Genomic DNA, 13197 nt, shown 5'->3' with positions numbered 1-13197 from the left:
TGTGGTTTTTCTCTTTTGTGTTTCTTTTGTGTAAGAAATTGCATCCTGAAACAATGGATTAAATAAAACTCCTAGCTTCACTAGGGTTAGAATAATACTTTCTAGAAGATGAAAATGAGAGTTTCAAATAAGAAAAAGTAATTTCTAAACAACAACTGTCATCTGTGTTAGTAACACAAGAACTTCTGGTTAAACTCTTTGATCTTTTTAGTTTAAATTATTAACCATTAATAAATCCCACTGTGGGCTTTAGAGAATTTCTCTTTAGTGTAGGATAATCCAGTCCAGATTTGAGAAGTGTTGGCGTTATAGATTTCGAAATAACACTGATCTAATTTGGTCTTGATGCCAAAAACACCCTTAAAGTCAACGTCATTGTTAATTGTTTTATTGTTTGAGTGGACTGATTTCAAAGCAAAACAAATAAAATTGTTTCTATTCAATCTTTTGTTTCTCCCTGCATATAAAGAACTGAATGCATCAGTAGAAAATGGATAGTAACGTTTGGATACGTTAAACAGTCCATAAGAAATGGTTGCATTAATTAAAGACATGTAAATATTATTGAAAACCTTGTGTTTTGCACACTAAAACCGATCCCCACGTCTCCTCCTCAGCACTGGCGTCGGGCAGCCCCATCCCCATCACGTCTCTGGACGGCGGCAACCTGCTGTTCGCCAACACCTCGGCCGCCAACACGCCCAACCTGGTGACCACGCCGCTCTTCCTCAACCCCCAGAACTTGTCGCTGCTCACCAGCAACCCCGTCAGCCTGGTGTCGGCGGGGGCGGGCGGGCTGCAAGTCACCGCCGACGCCCACCACCAGGCCACCACCGCTGCCGTGCCTGTGCAAGCCTCGACCATTACCACTGCCTCCAAGGCTCAGTGAAGCCTCGGTCCCGACGCCTCGTTTCCTGCCGCGAGCACTACTTCCCCGTCACAACGGGCGGGGGACACAGGCTTCACTACCCGCCCCACCACACTTTTCAGATGAGAACTAGAACATTATTTAATGTATTTGCTGCCACCAAAAGGAAAACGACATCCAATATAATTGGGCTTAGGTTTTGTTTTTTTCTTTCTATTTTTCTTTCTTTGTTTTCAATAGTTCTCAATATTTTCTTTCACAAACACTCTTGTTGGCCTGAAAAAAAAAGAAAACAAACAAACTCTGCACCATCACACTATTATGTACATATTTCCTCCTATTACGAGGTCAGAATCACATCTGACACGTCTAACCAAAAAAACAAAATCTTTGTCCCTTCTAACATTTCAACTTTCTTTTTTCGCTAATTTCACAATGTTTTGTCGTGACTAACAAGGGTTTGTGCATCACTTTCTTTGTGTTTTTTATTAACGTTTTTGACAGGCCTCAACTTAAATCATATCAAAGTTGTACTCTTCTTTGCTTTTCCTTTCTAGGTATTTTTTTGGTTTTAAATCTTTATAATTCTAATAAGTTAATATTCACCTATCACTTTTTAATCGTGGTTATAAGGCTTTAAATACAAGTAATAAGTGGCCGATTTAAAGGTTATCATTGCTTTAAGGGTCGGAGGTGACTGGGTGGGTCTCTCTGCGTCTCTTCTCTGGAAACACTGAGTTTTACAAGTCGCTGTGGCGGTCAAAAGGCCTCTTAGCTTTTGTAAAACGAGGGTCTAGTTGTGGATTGTTGACACTGACAGAAAATGGCTCGAAATATTTGTGTGGAGAGCTTTTATAGAGAGCGAGCTGCAGCCACGTATCCGGATGAGGTGGTTTGGGTTGCAATGTGCTTTCTGCAGCTCTTCCAGATCAGTTTCTGGCAGTGTGTCTTTTTTTTTTTTTTTTTTTCGTGGAGGGCCATGTACTGGCGGTACTGGCTCCATGGGATTTTATTGTGGGTTTGTGTTTTTTTTTTTTCCTTTTTCTTTTTAATAGTAGTACTGTCATATATGAACTTGTGCACAGTATCTGTACCAAAAAAAAAAAACTGGATTGATGAGCTGCAGTCTGCCTGATTTTGGGAGGAATGAATATGTACTTTAAGATATACCAAAAATATTTGTTAAAATAGTTGCTGTGTGTAGTCAGTGTAGCTTAGTCTAGTCGATATATTTATGAGTGCAGAATCTCTTCATTGTCAACAGAATATAGAAATGCAATATTTTGATGACCATTTTCCAAAGATAACATTGTTTTTTTTTTTTTTTTTTTCTTTTCTTGTTTTTTATTTTAATTGGCAGCACTACTTGCCAACATGAGAGGGATGGGGTGGTTGTGAGAAATTGGTTTCTTTTTTTACTTTTATGAGACACATTTGCTCGTTTTTACCACCTGGGCCTTGCCCTCGATTTTTAAACTTGTTTTTTCAGAGCCGTTTGAAGGCATGCTTTTTTTTCCTAATCTGTTCTAGTAGCATTTTTGACATTTTTTCTGAACCGTAGTGGAAAGCAGGCATGGGCCGGCATGATAGACTTGAGTAAAAAAAACAAGTTTTACTCTTTTCAGACGATCTAATACCGGCATGTAGCTTGGCTGACTGTCATCTCAGAGTAGTTCCTTGATAAGACTGAAGGATTTTGAAGCTTGAAATATTTCCAAACAGCTGATAAATATTTTTTTGTTTTGTAAGTCAGAGAAAAGTGTAGTTCCCTTCTTTTGGTGGCCAGCAGTGTGCAACATCATTACTTCAAATTGCAGGAAAAAAGAAATCTCTGTTATTACATTAAACAGACTTTAACCATAGGAACTGTTTGTAACAGGTAACCGGCCCATGCCTAATGGACTTTTTTTTTTTTTTGTTTGTTTGTTTTGTGCTAATATTCAGCCATAAAACAACAGCTCGAACCAAAGCAGTTTTACTCAGTAAGTTGCTGTGCCTGCCGGAGCACGCAAGTTGCTGTTCACATGGTTTCTACGACTTCCCCCGCCCGTGCAAGCAGTTTTTTTTCCCTCTTCTCCAAATGCCAGATTCTCCCCGATTTGGTGCTGCTGGAACCAGATCACAGAAACTTAGCTTTAACAACTTGCTGCTGAAGCTCCCGACGGGGAGCCGAGCTGTCGAGAGGCCTGCATGCTTCCTTTATAGCTTTACGACTACGCCCTGTGGAAGTCGGGGTTTGGTAGTTTCGACCCTCCCACTGGGGAGGGCTCACCTGTGTAAATGCATAAACCCAATCGTCGGAGAACATCCTTCACGTTCGTCTCGGCGTCGCCGCCTTGACCCATTGTGTCTGTGGACTGGTCGTAAACCCACCAAACTGTTTTACAAAGCAGCACATTCAGTCACACCCCACAGAAAAGTAGCATTGATCGATATCCAAATGATGACTTTAGTTCCTGCAGTGATTATTATTTTTTTTTCTTTTTCCCCTGTGGCTGTAAGTCGTGAAATTTGTCCACACGATCCGCCTCCTTGTTTTCTTTTTAATAATTGTGACTAAATATACCTCAGCAGAAACTTCAACATAGGTTCACCGTTAGACATTTCTGGGTGTAGAATGTATAAGTGCTGTCTGGCTTTACCATTCAGAGGTTATACCGTTCATAGGAACCACAACGTTAAAGGACAACCTACTACTACTACTGCTATTTTCTAGTACTACTATTTAAAGGGTGTTTCTGGGTTTAAGTGTGTGTTTTTTTTTTTGTTTTTTTTTTTTATCTTTCTTGCCAAAGTAAAAGCCTTTTCTCGTCAAAGCTTTGTGGATGTCTGGCCCCCTCCAACCTGCAGGGGGCGCTCAGTTCCTGCCCTTCTTTTTAGTCATTATGTTTCACCTGCACCATGATGAACCAGCTGGCACCATAGGATGTTACTGAAATATTTATCTGAGGAAAGACTTAACAATTAGAGAGGCAACCTTTTCTTAATTCTATATAAATATATATATAAACACGTGTAAGATATTCATATTTTATATTTGAACTAGTATGTTATCAAGATTGAATGTAGTGTTTATCATGCTAACTCAAAAGAATAAATCTCCCCGCAATCTTCTAATGCTTTATTCACTTTTTTTTTTTTTTTCTTACCTGACCAAAAATATGAGAGGAAGTTAGTGAGGATGCCTCTGTTTTTGACCTGAGGAACTCGAGACGCTGAAGCATCTGACCTTATTGCTTTATATTATAATTATTATTGCTAATGTTTTATTTTTTGCGTTGTTGTGAATTTGATTTGCTGTGTTGTCTTTAACAATCATTTTTCTTTAACTTCTTGCCTTTTTTTTTGTATAGCATGAGAGGATAAGATCACTGGCTTTTGTAGTTTGACAAGAGAGGATTAACATTATCATTTATGCCTTACTGTTACGTAGAAGACATGAGCATTGTAGCGTTGTGTTGGTGTGTGTGTGTGTGTGTGTGTGTGAGAGAGAGTGAGGGCTAATCTGGTGCATTTCGATGAAATGGTAGATATCTAGGGCATTTTGGAGTGGATTAGTGATGTGTGTTTTGTTTCGGCCAGGTTGGGAAATACTTTATTTGTAATTCCAGTGGCTTTTTGTGTGTGAAAGTGTGTTTGGGTTGTCTGCAAACCTTTACGGTGCATTTTCCCTCATCTTCCAGCTGTTGTAAGGAGTGATTTTCTTTTTTTCTTTCTTTTATCAAAAAGTTTGTTGTAGAGGAGTGCTTACTTCTTTTTTTCTTTTTTTGACTGAGTTCGTCTACTGATTAAGCCACAGGCTTCACGCAGGCCGTTCGCCGAGCCTGCTTTGGGAAAATCCTACCGTTTGTGGTTGATTTTATTTTTTTTTCTTTTGATATTCTTATGAGCTGTTTTCTTGGCTTTTAGTGCTTCACTGTCAGTAGGTGATCTTGAGACTTCAAGGTGTTCTCGTGGTTCAACCAGGCGACTATATTGAGCCCGATTATGTCAGTTTGCTGTGGAGGAAGAACAGGTGGACCACCAGTAAGGCAAAACAAACTGTTGTATACCTCATTTCTTAACTCAAAACAGAGTGAAACCTGCTTTAATCTACTTATAAGATAAGAAAAATGTTTTTAAAAGTAAAAAAAAAAAAAAAAAGTCAGTGGAGAAGCCTGCTCATACCTGTACTGCCACAAGGTGGAGGCAGATTACACACCAGTGCTTGTGAATGTCTGCTGTTTTTTTTTTTTTTCCCTTTACAACTTGTGCACACGTGTCTTTACATTTGTCAGATCTGAAAAATCTGCAATCCTTTGTTGCCACTTTAGTTGATTTCCTACTCCCGTCTTTGTGTGTATACACTTCCTTTTAAGTTTGACAATCCTGTTTTTTTTTTCCATATTTTTGTTTGTCATTTATGACACGGTACAAGTATGTGCAGGTTTCCTCCTGTCGTGGCCCGCTCTCGGTTTCCTGTGGTACCAACGCTAACCAAAGACTTCTAACTTGATTGTACGCGAGCAACGCCGTCGTCTCGCCCATCCCCGCCTCACTGCTCAGCATCTAATCCAGGCTGCACTCCCTCCACGTCCCTCATCCTCCAGAGTCCCAAAGCGTTCCGACTGTAAGGGGATGTTTTGTTTTGTTTGCTTTTCTTGTAGTGAATGTGCGTCCCGTCGGTGCAGCGGTTTCAGTGCCTGTGGGCGGGGATTGGAGGGGGCTGAGCGGGCCTCTGTGACGGGCACGAACCAATGTGGCGATGGCTGGGTGATGTTTGTTAATACACGCTGAGGGTGGATCCTGTGCACGCTGTACCTGCTCAGGACTTTGTACGTCCTCCCTTACTTTCTTCCATCGCGTCTCTCTCTTTCTCTCTCTTTCTCTTTCTCTTTCTCAAGGACTTCTTCTTCTTCCCCTCGCTTCCCCCTTCATGTCTCCAGAAACACACGTCCTTCCCTTCACTGTCGTCTCCTCTCTACAGACTCTGTGACACTATGCATCACGGTCCGTCCCCGCCCGGCTCAGACCCGACGGGGCTTCGGTGACACTTTTTGTCTAAGGCTTTACTCCAGGCGAGGCCGTCCGGCTCTCACAAGCGCTATCCCAAAGCAAAAATCCAAATATTTAAACTTTTTTGACAAACGCAGATACCAAAGATCTCTCTCTCTCTTTCTATCTCTGTGTGTGTCTCTCTGTCTCCCTTCCCGCCCTGCAGCATGTGTATTAAGAGACAAAACCCAGCTCTGGCTTTTAGTCCTTAGCCTCAGTAATTCCAAAGCTTAGATGTATATTTTGATATATTTCTGAGAAGAAAAAAAAAAAAACTTGCGTGAAAAGCGTCTGTTTGTTGTAACCTCTTTTTTTTTTTTTTTTTTTTCTTTCTGTCACAGCATGGAACTAATTGCAGAGCTGTCTTACTCTTAGTAGGTTAAAGATATAGTATTTTTGTATGTTTTTTTTTTGGGTGTGTCGTGTGCGATTATCAGTTTTCCGGCCCAGGCAACCACAGCTTTCAATAAAAAAAACAGAAAAATAAGAAAAAAATAATAATAAAAAAAAAGGATGACAACCATGTACATATTATGTCGGTGTATCTCGAGAAATGCGTTCTGTAAAACAATTCACGTTGGAAGCTTGGGCTGATCTAAAGGAATGTGTTCCTGTTTTATTTTCCTCCTTTTTCTTACTCTGCAGTCTATCGATTTACTTTCCAGGACTCGAATGTAAGGAGTTTTGGTTTTCACCTGAAATACAACACTGAGAGAGGGACACTGCTCTGATATTATTACTAAAAAGAATAAAAAAATAAAAATAAAAAAAAGTAAAGGCCTCCAGTCATGGAGGTTTAGAAATAAAAGATTGTGTAGGAGTTTTAAGTATGTGAATCAGGATACATAGTAGATTTTGATGCATTTGTCTGCTGTATTTTTGTTTTTTGTTTTTATACACATACAAAGATAATCTTTTACTGTAAATGTACAGTTCTTTTTTTGTTGTAAACATCATTAAAACTGTTTTCCAAGTGTTTTGACACGTGCTTTATCCTGTTATATACAATGAATGCAATACTTCCTATTGAGTTCAAATTTACATCGGTCCGCGGTTTAGAAAATACCTCTATTACTATTACTGCAGCATGACAGCAGGCTAAAGAACTAAAACACTAAATCAGACTAAACTTTTCCCTTTTTTAGTCGGAATTTAACTTGGATCTATTTGCTAAATGTCAGACGGAGACTATTTTTCTAGTTTATTTTTTTACTTTAATGTCAAAAGTTTATTTGTGCTTCTTTAGCATGTGGTAAAATTGCAATTTCAGCTATTCAGTTTGTTAGTAGGGTCAAATATTTTTTGTGCCCTTTAACAATATTCTGTCAAATCATTTGTGGGAATTTTGGTTCGTTCTTCCCAACATTCTGAAGTCAGCGTTGTAGGTGGCATCGCTCACACGTTTCCTGTTGGAGTCAGATCCAGGCTTTTTGATGGTTACTCCAAAACATTGATTTTATTGTGCTTAAAGTTACTTTGTAGCTAACTTAGCGGGATTATTAGTGTTCATTTAGAAAACTGAATTTAAGCCCAAGCTTTAACTTCCTGGCTGACGTCTTGAGATGCTGCTTCAGTTTTTGTATGTATTACTCTCTCCTTAGGTCATTTTATCAGTCTATCCTGGACCAAAACACTCAAGAGAAGGTTGCCACATCCCTACTTCACACTCGAGATGTTTACAAGTTTCAAACATCCTACAAATGTAGAAATAATCACTTCAGCATGCCTGTAAAAGTCAAGCTCTTTGCCCCCCCCGAGTGCTTTTTTTTTCAAAAATAATCTCTTAAAATGTTCTTGCTGTGTGGCTTTTTCAGTCCATGTAATGACATTCACCAGCTTCAGCCAAGGTTTTTACAAGATGTTCTGCTTTTTTACAGGCTGAATCAGTATTATTACTGTGAAGATCAATAGTTGCCTTCATTTTACTCAAATGAGAATCAAACCAGTGGCTGTATTTAAACCTCTGGGTTTGATGAAGGCAAAAATGCCATTATTCAGGTATTTAGCAAACAGAAATTACTTAAGAAGCTGACATAAAACAGGAAACGTTTAGTCTGATTTAATGTCAGACAGTGAGGGGAAAAAGGTTGTCTTGTTTTACACGGCGCATGTAACTATCTGTTCTCAGTGGTACAAAACCTCACGTCTGATTAAAAATCCAACCACATTTTATCTAACCAACCACCAAAAAAAAATGAAGTGCTTATCAATACAAAAAAAAAGCGAAGAGAAAAGGAAAGTCTTTACATAAAAAAAAACAGGCAATAATCTTCCATTCATCTCAGAAATATTAGCTTCTCTGTTTCTGAAAGTGCGTCGCTACGGAGCCGAAGCGGACCGAGGGCTGGTGGGGACAGACTCATACGGATCCTTATCCTTCTTCTTGCCCTGGCTCTGCTGCAGAGAAGAGAGACGAACTGCGTGAACATACGCTACGAGTCTATGTAATTTAAAAGGTCGTTGAGTATTACAAACTTGATTTCATTGTTCTGATGGTTTAAACTTCACACTGAACAGATTCGCAAATAAGCCAAAGGTATCTGAGCTATGGTGTAAAATGAATTTGTCACGTCTCTTGATCTTCCCCAAATTTTCTGAAGATTCACAGAGTCTGAAATACTTCAACATATTTGACTGGTTTACCTTAGGTCTCTTCTTCCTGTCAGTTTTTCCCTAAGAGGACAAAACACCATCGTGAAAAATGAAGGTGAACAGCTGGGAATTTGTTCATTCGGGTTTTAAGCAAACCTTTGCTTTTTTGGGGTCAAGCACTTCGTAAGCATCAGTGTCCTTTGGCCTCTCGAGTTCCTAAAACAAAATGAAATAATCAATACATAGATGAGAACACAATTACCAAAAATCTGACTATTTAAACTGTGAGAATGCTGACTTTACCTGGTAAATGCCCCCTTTTTCTCCCTTTATTATAAAAGAGAAGAATAAAACAGTTAGTTTATATGAAAAGTTGAATAACCATCACCAGCTCTATTTGAATAAAAAGATTTTAGAGAGATGATTTGAAGTTTGGATACTTACAAGCTCCGGTTGAACTCGTGGCATTTTGGAAAACTGAACCAGGATGAAACAAACAGAAAGTATTAAATCTAACTTTTCAACCACCTTTACAATCAAATGAAGCCTTTCCATCAAAGTATAACAAGAACACAGCATAAACATTTTCTGTAGCCCACTGTACGACCAGAAGGTAAAGTTCAGCAACAAGTTCTTCCAGGACTGTGAATCTCTGCAGCTCCTCCAGAGTTATCTGTGCTGCTTCTCGCATTTCGTGTTTGGCCTGCAGGTTTGGGCGGATGCTGACGACTTGGTAGGTTTGCATTTGTGCCTTCTTCACATTTTTTGATGATGAATCGAGTGGTGAGATGTTCAAAGCTCAGCATGTTGTTTGGTGAACTGACCTCAAACCTCTGCAAAGAACACGTCAGCTCTGTTCTTTGCTCTGCATGACGCTGTTTGTTTGCTTATATTCTCTGAGTTTTTATGCGTTTTTACACACCAATATTTTTAGAAGAACAGAAATATGCAGATTTTTTTATCATAAGTTTCCTTCCATCCACTTTCGCTTGGATGACAGTTTTGTTATATTCTTCTTGTGTAGTCTACAAATTAGATGTTAATGTTTCATTACGAAGGACAAATATCTATTTAATTCAATATGTCGAAAACACGTATGGATGTGGAATTGTCAGATATAATTGATTCACAAAGTTTATTGGATTTTTTGCTTTGTAGTTAATTTAACTCCAGTCTGCCTCTATCAGAAGATGAAATGAAATGAAAATGTGAAATCTCATTTWAAAATATTTGATCATTTTCCTATCAGTTACTGTAGACACTCACCTCTGTTTTTTCTCCTACACTCTGAGAAATATATATATTTTTTTACATTTTTAACCATCATAATTAACTATATTTCAGTTTCACAATCAAGTTTCCATCCACCGATGCTTATCTGTCTGAGACCACTCTGAAATGTGGTCTACCTTTGCTGACACTCACTTTTTCTCTGAAGAACAGCGCCGTTGCAGCAATACAGTAAACCATCAGAAACGCGTCCAGGAAGTAGCAGATGACCGGATCAGTGAAAAAGGTTTCTGCAGAAGAAACAAACAGAAAACAGAAACAAGATGTTATACGACTGTTTCAAACTGTGCGCGCAACTGTGTCATGAAGTTTCTATTCAAGATATTTGTGCAGGGGACGATCAGTTTTGGGTTGGGTGCCTTGTTGCACAGTGAATTTGGAGGAGATAAGCGGTCTCACTGATGGAACAACATGATAATAAAATGCGTGCAGTTTGTTGCAGGAAGGGGACTTTTTGATCTATGACCAAGTTTCAAATTTGGCTTCCAGCCCCTAACACACTGTGATGTGTTTCACACAGCACGCAACGCTGATATCTGCAGAAAACCACCACTGTGCTCTTAAACTCTATTTTCCATCTAATTAGCTCTTCACTCATTTGCTGGTGTTTTTTTTGTTGTTGTTTTTTTTAGCTGCAGGACGTTGCTTGTGCGTGTTTCTGCAGTGATCTTCTCTCTTGCAGAGGAAGTTCTGTTGATGTGTCAAACACCTTTCCGATCCCAGAATGACCTACTTGAAATTTGTTGTTGTTTGCAGTTCAGTTCAATCGTGCCGTTTCTCTTTCAATTCATGATTAAGGCTCAGTTTTCAATTTCTAAAGCAAAAATCTGGTAGTCATGTTCTGAATTGTACATTTTGAAAGTCTGTGTTCACAGGAAGCAGCTCTTTTTTTTTTCTTTTCTTTTTTACAATTGCACTCAAGCAAGGGTTTGAACTTTTTTTTWAAATTTATTTACTGTATTTTTTTTTCTGGAGCAAAATCTATACTAACTGCATTACCTTATTTTTTAGATCCCTGGGTCTTCATGCAAAATCTGATTACAAATAAAATAATCATTACATGCAGCCATTTAAGTGACACTGTGCTATTTTAGAAACAGAAACACAGGAAGAAACTATAAATGGACCCGTTTACGTGTGTGTGAACTGGATGGAAAAAAAGGGGGGGGGGGGGCATTAAAGCAAGACGGATGAGAAAACTGAGAGAGACCCCTTCAGAACAGGAAATAAGAAAACTACATATCTGCAGCTGAAAACCTTAAATGTCTTCCTGTCAGTGCGATGGGCTGCTGTGAGGTTTCTGTGAGGCTCTTTTATSTTGGCGTGCGGTTGGAACAGCAGCCTTGTAGTGAGAAAGAGGACAGCCGCGGCAGATTCAGAGGCTTTAACGTCTTTCTCTCARTCATCTGAAGCTGCTTCAGTTCTTCCATTCAGACGTTATTTTTATGCTTCTAAAAGCAACAACGGTGTTGCTTCGATGAACACGATTGGAAAGCTAAACTTAATAGCAGCGATGCTAACGTTTGGACCTCATCTTGTTTTGTCATCTGGAAATGTGTGCACCGACACTGTGTTGTAAAAATGTTTCATTTTGGCAGCCCGAAATAATCAGCAGCACATTAGAAACTGTTCTTCAAAGTTTCACTCTGAGAAATATCGTGTAAAATTTCTGACATCCTTTTCACTTAGCTAGTTAGCTTAGCTCAGGACCAACAATCATGGCAGCGTCATTTAGACWTGTGATTTAATCTTAACGCTAGTTTAGTTTTCCTCTTGATTTGAACACAAAAGTAGCTTAAAGACAAAATAACACAACAAAAATAATTAAAAGTAATTTTGTGTTAACACTGTTTGTGTAGCTTGAAAATAAGTTTCATACAACGTTTTGACGGTTCTCTCCGGTACTTAGCACCAAGAAATATTCCCATATCCTTTGCACGGAGAAAGAAGTTTAAGTCTTTTTAAAAGATGATTTCCTGTCCTTTAAGTGTTTCCTACTCTAACTTGAACAAAAAATATGTCAATCCACTCCAAATTACGCTTCAGATCCAAAACACGCAGGATTGTAAAAAAAAAAGTGCTTGGCCCCTAACACGGTTCTGCGGTTTTTATTTGTTTGTCACAAAGTATGTATCAGGTTGATAAAACAAATTTAAATATCAGACAAGGACAACTTGACTAAATACAAAGTGCAGTTTTGAGATAATTATATAATTTACTCAAAGATAATATATTTGGYTGGTCTACCTTTGGTAGCAACTATATGCCCTGAAGTGATGCATGGCATTGAGTCTTTTATGTCACTGATTTTTCGATTTCAGTCACGTCGGAGAGTTTTTCTTTGTATAAACGGCCAGWTCAGCTTGACACCAYATCATTTCRTTTGAATTCATGTCTATACTTTGACKAGRTCACTCTAAAATGTTTACTTATGTAGAAGTGGAGCTGCTGATGTGCTTTAGCAAATGGTCTCAAACTGTGGTGGCCGGACATCGTCCCTCAAGGTTTTCTGCTTGACAGCACAATTCGYAGTTTCGCCAATTACGGCAAAACATCCAGATCCTGAAGCATCAAAGGAGCTCAAGTCCATCACACCACCACCCCACTGTTTTGTTTCCAGCACAGGGCCAGTCATGTAACTCGCTGTCGCTGACGTTAACAGAGGTAARTGAGGCCTGCAGTGCTTTGTATGTTCTTCTTGGATGAGTTGTTGATGCACTTTTGGAGTAATTTTGGTGGAAAGGTTCACACCTGTTAAGTGTTTTCTCCGTTTTTGGATAGTTTGATGAAATTCCAAACGCATTAAAAAATTGATCTGATACAGACACRTCTATCACAGATGACCTTGCAGTCCAACCAAAAGTAAACTATCAACAATATATTTTAAATCCATAGAGAAATGAAAATCCAACTTATCTGAGGATTTGTTTTTATGAAAACGTGTGAAAAAGAGTCTAAAATATTACCTTTCACCACTGATGATAATGTGATGTGATGATAATAAAATCTTTCATAAATTGCATTAATAACATCAGACTCATTTAGACCGTAGTGTTGCCATCTAGAAAGAAGAACGATAGTTTTTCCATCTTTCCATTCAAAAAACAGCAGTGATGCAMCATTAATTATAAAAATATTGATCAGACTCCTCACATTTCCCGACATTAGTGATTGTCGCGAGCTAATRACTTCAATATGTAGCTGATTGCATGACCACTTTTAACTGTCTGAATTTTATTTAATATAGTCTTTAAAAATATTACAGTGATCACAGTAAAGTAGACCAAAATAAACTTGGACTTGGAGCATCTCTTTGATTGTTTTTCTCTTCTTTTTTTATTATCTACAACTTAAAATAGAAAGTCTGTGAGAAATCTAAATTATATCCCCTTCTAAAAACAAATGTGAACCAA

General features: G+C 38.5%; 2 protein-coding genes across 13 annotated transcripts in view; one reads left to right on the top strand and one right to left on the bottom strand.

Moving 5' to 3' along the window:
• The window catches only part of pou2f1b (POU class 2 homeobox 1b), a 24081-nt gene extending 17203 nt beyond the window's left edge, over positions 1-6878 (top strand). For all 12 annotated transcript variants that reach the window (XM_008434922.2, XM_008434886.2, XM_008434912.2 and 9 more), the window contains one exon: positions 618-6878. In XM_008434922.2, coding sequence (XP_008433144.1) covers positions 618-889 — 272 coding nt within the window. In that variant the 3' untranslated portion in view covers positions 890-6878. The remainder of the gene's footprint in view (positions 1-617) is intronic.
• The window catches only part of cd247l (CD247 antigen like), a 17449-nt gene continuing 9343 nt past the window's right edge, over positions 5092-13197 (bottom strand). The window contains exons 2-7 of the mRNA XM_008434997.2: positions 9920-10014; positions 8939-8971; positions 8798-8821; positions 8651-8710; positions 8546-8575; positions 5092-8299 (exon numbers count right to left, since the gene is read on the bottom strand). Coding sequence (XP_008433219.1) covers positions 8222-8299; positions 8546-8575; positions 8651-8710; positions 8798-8821; positions 8939-8971; positions 9920-10014 — 320 coding nt within the window. The 3' untranslated portion in view covers positions 5092-8221. The remainder of the gene's footprint in view (positions 8300-8545; positions 8576-8650; positions 8711-8797; positions 8822-8938; positions 8972-9919; positions 10015-13197) is intronic.

Source organism: Poecilia reticulata, linkage group LG2 (genome assembly GCF_000633615.1).
Source record: "Poecilia reticulata strain Guanapo linkage group LG2, Guppy_female_1.0+MT, whole genome shotgun sequence".
Taxonomy (NCBI): domain Eukaryota; kingdom Metazoa; phylum Chordata; class Actinopteri; order Cyprinodontiformes; family Poeciliidae; genus Poecilia; species Poecilia reticulata.
This window is presented reverse-complemented; position numbering and strand designations above follow the sequence as displayed.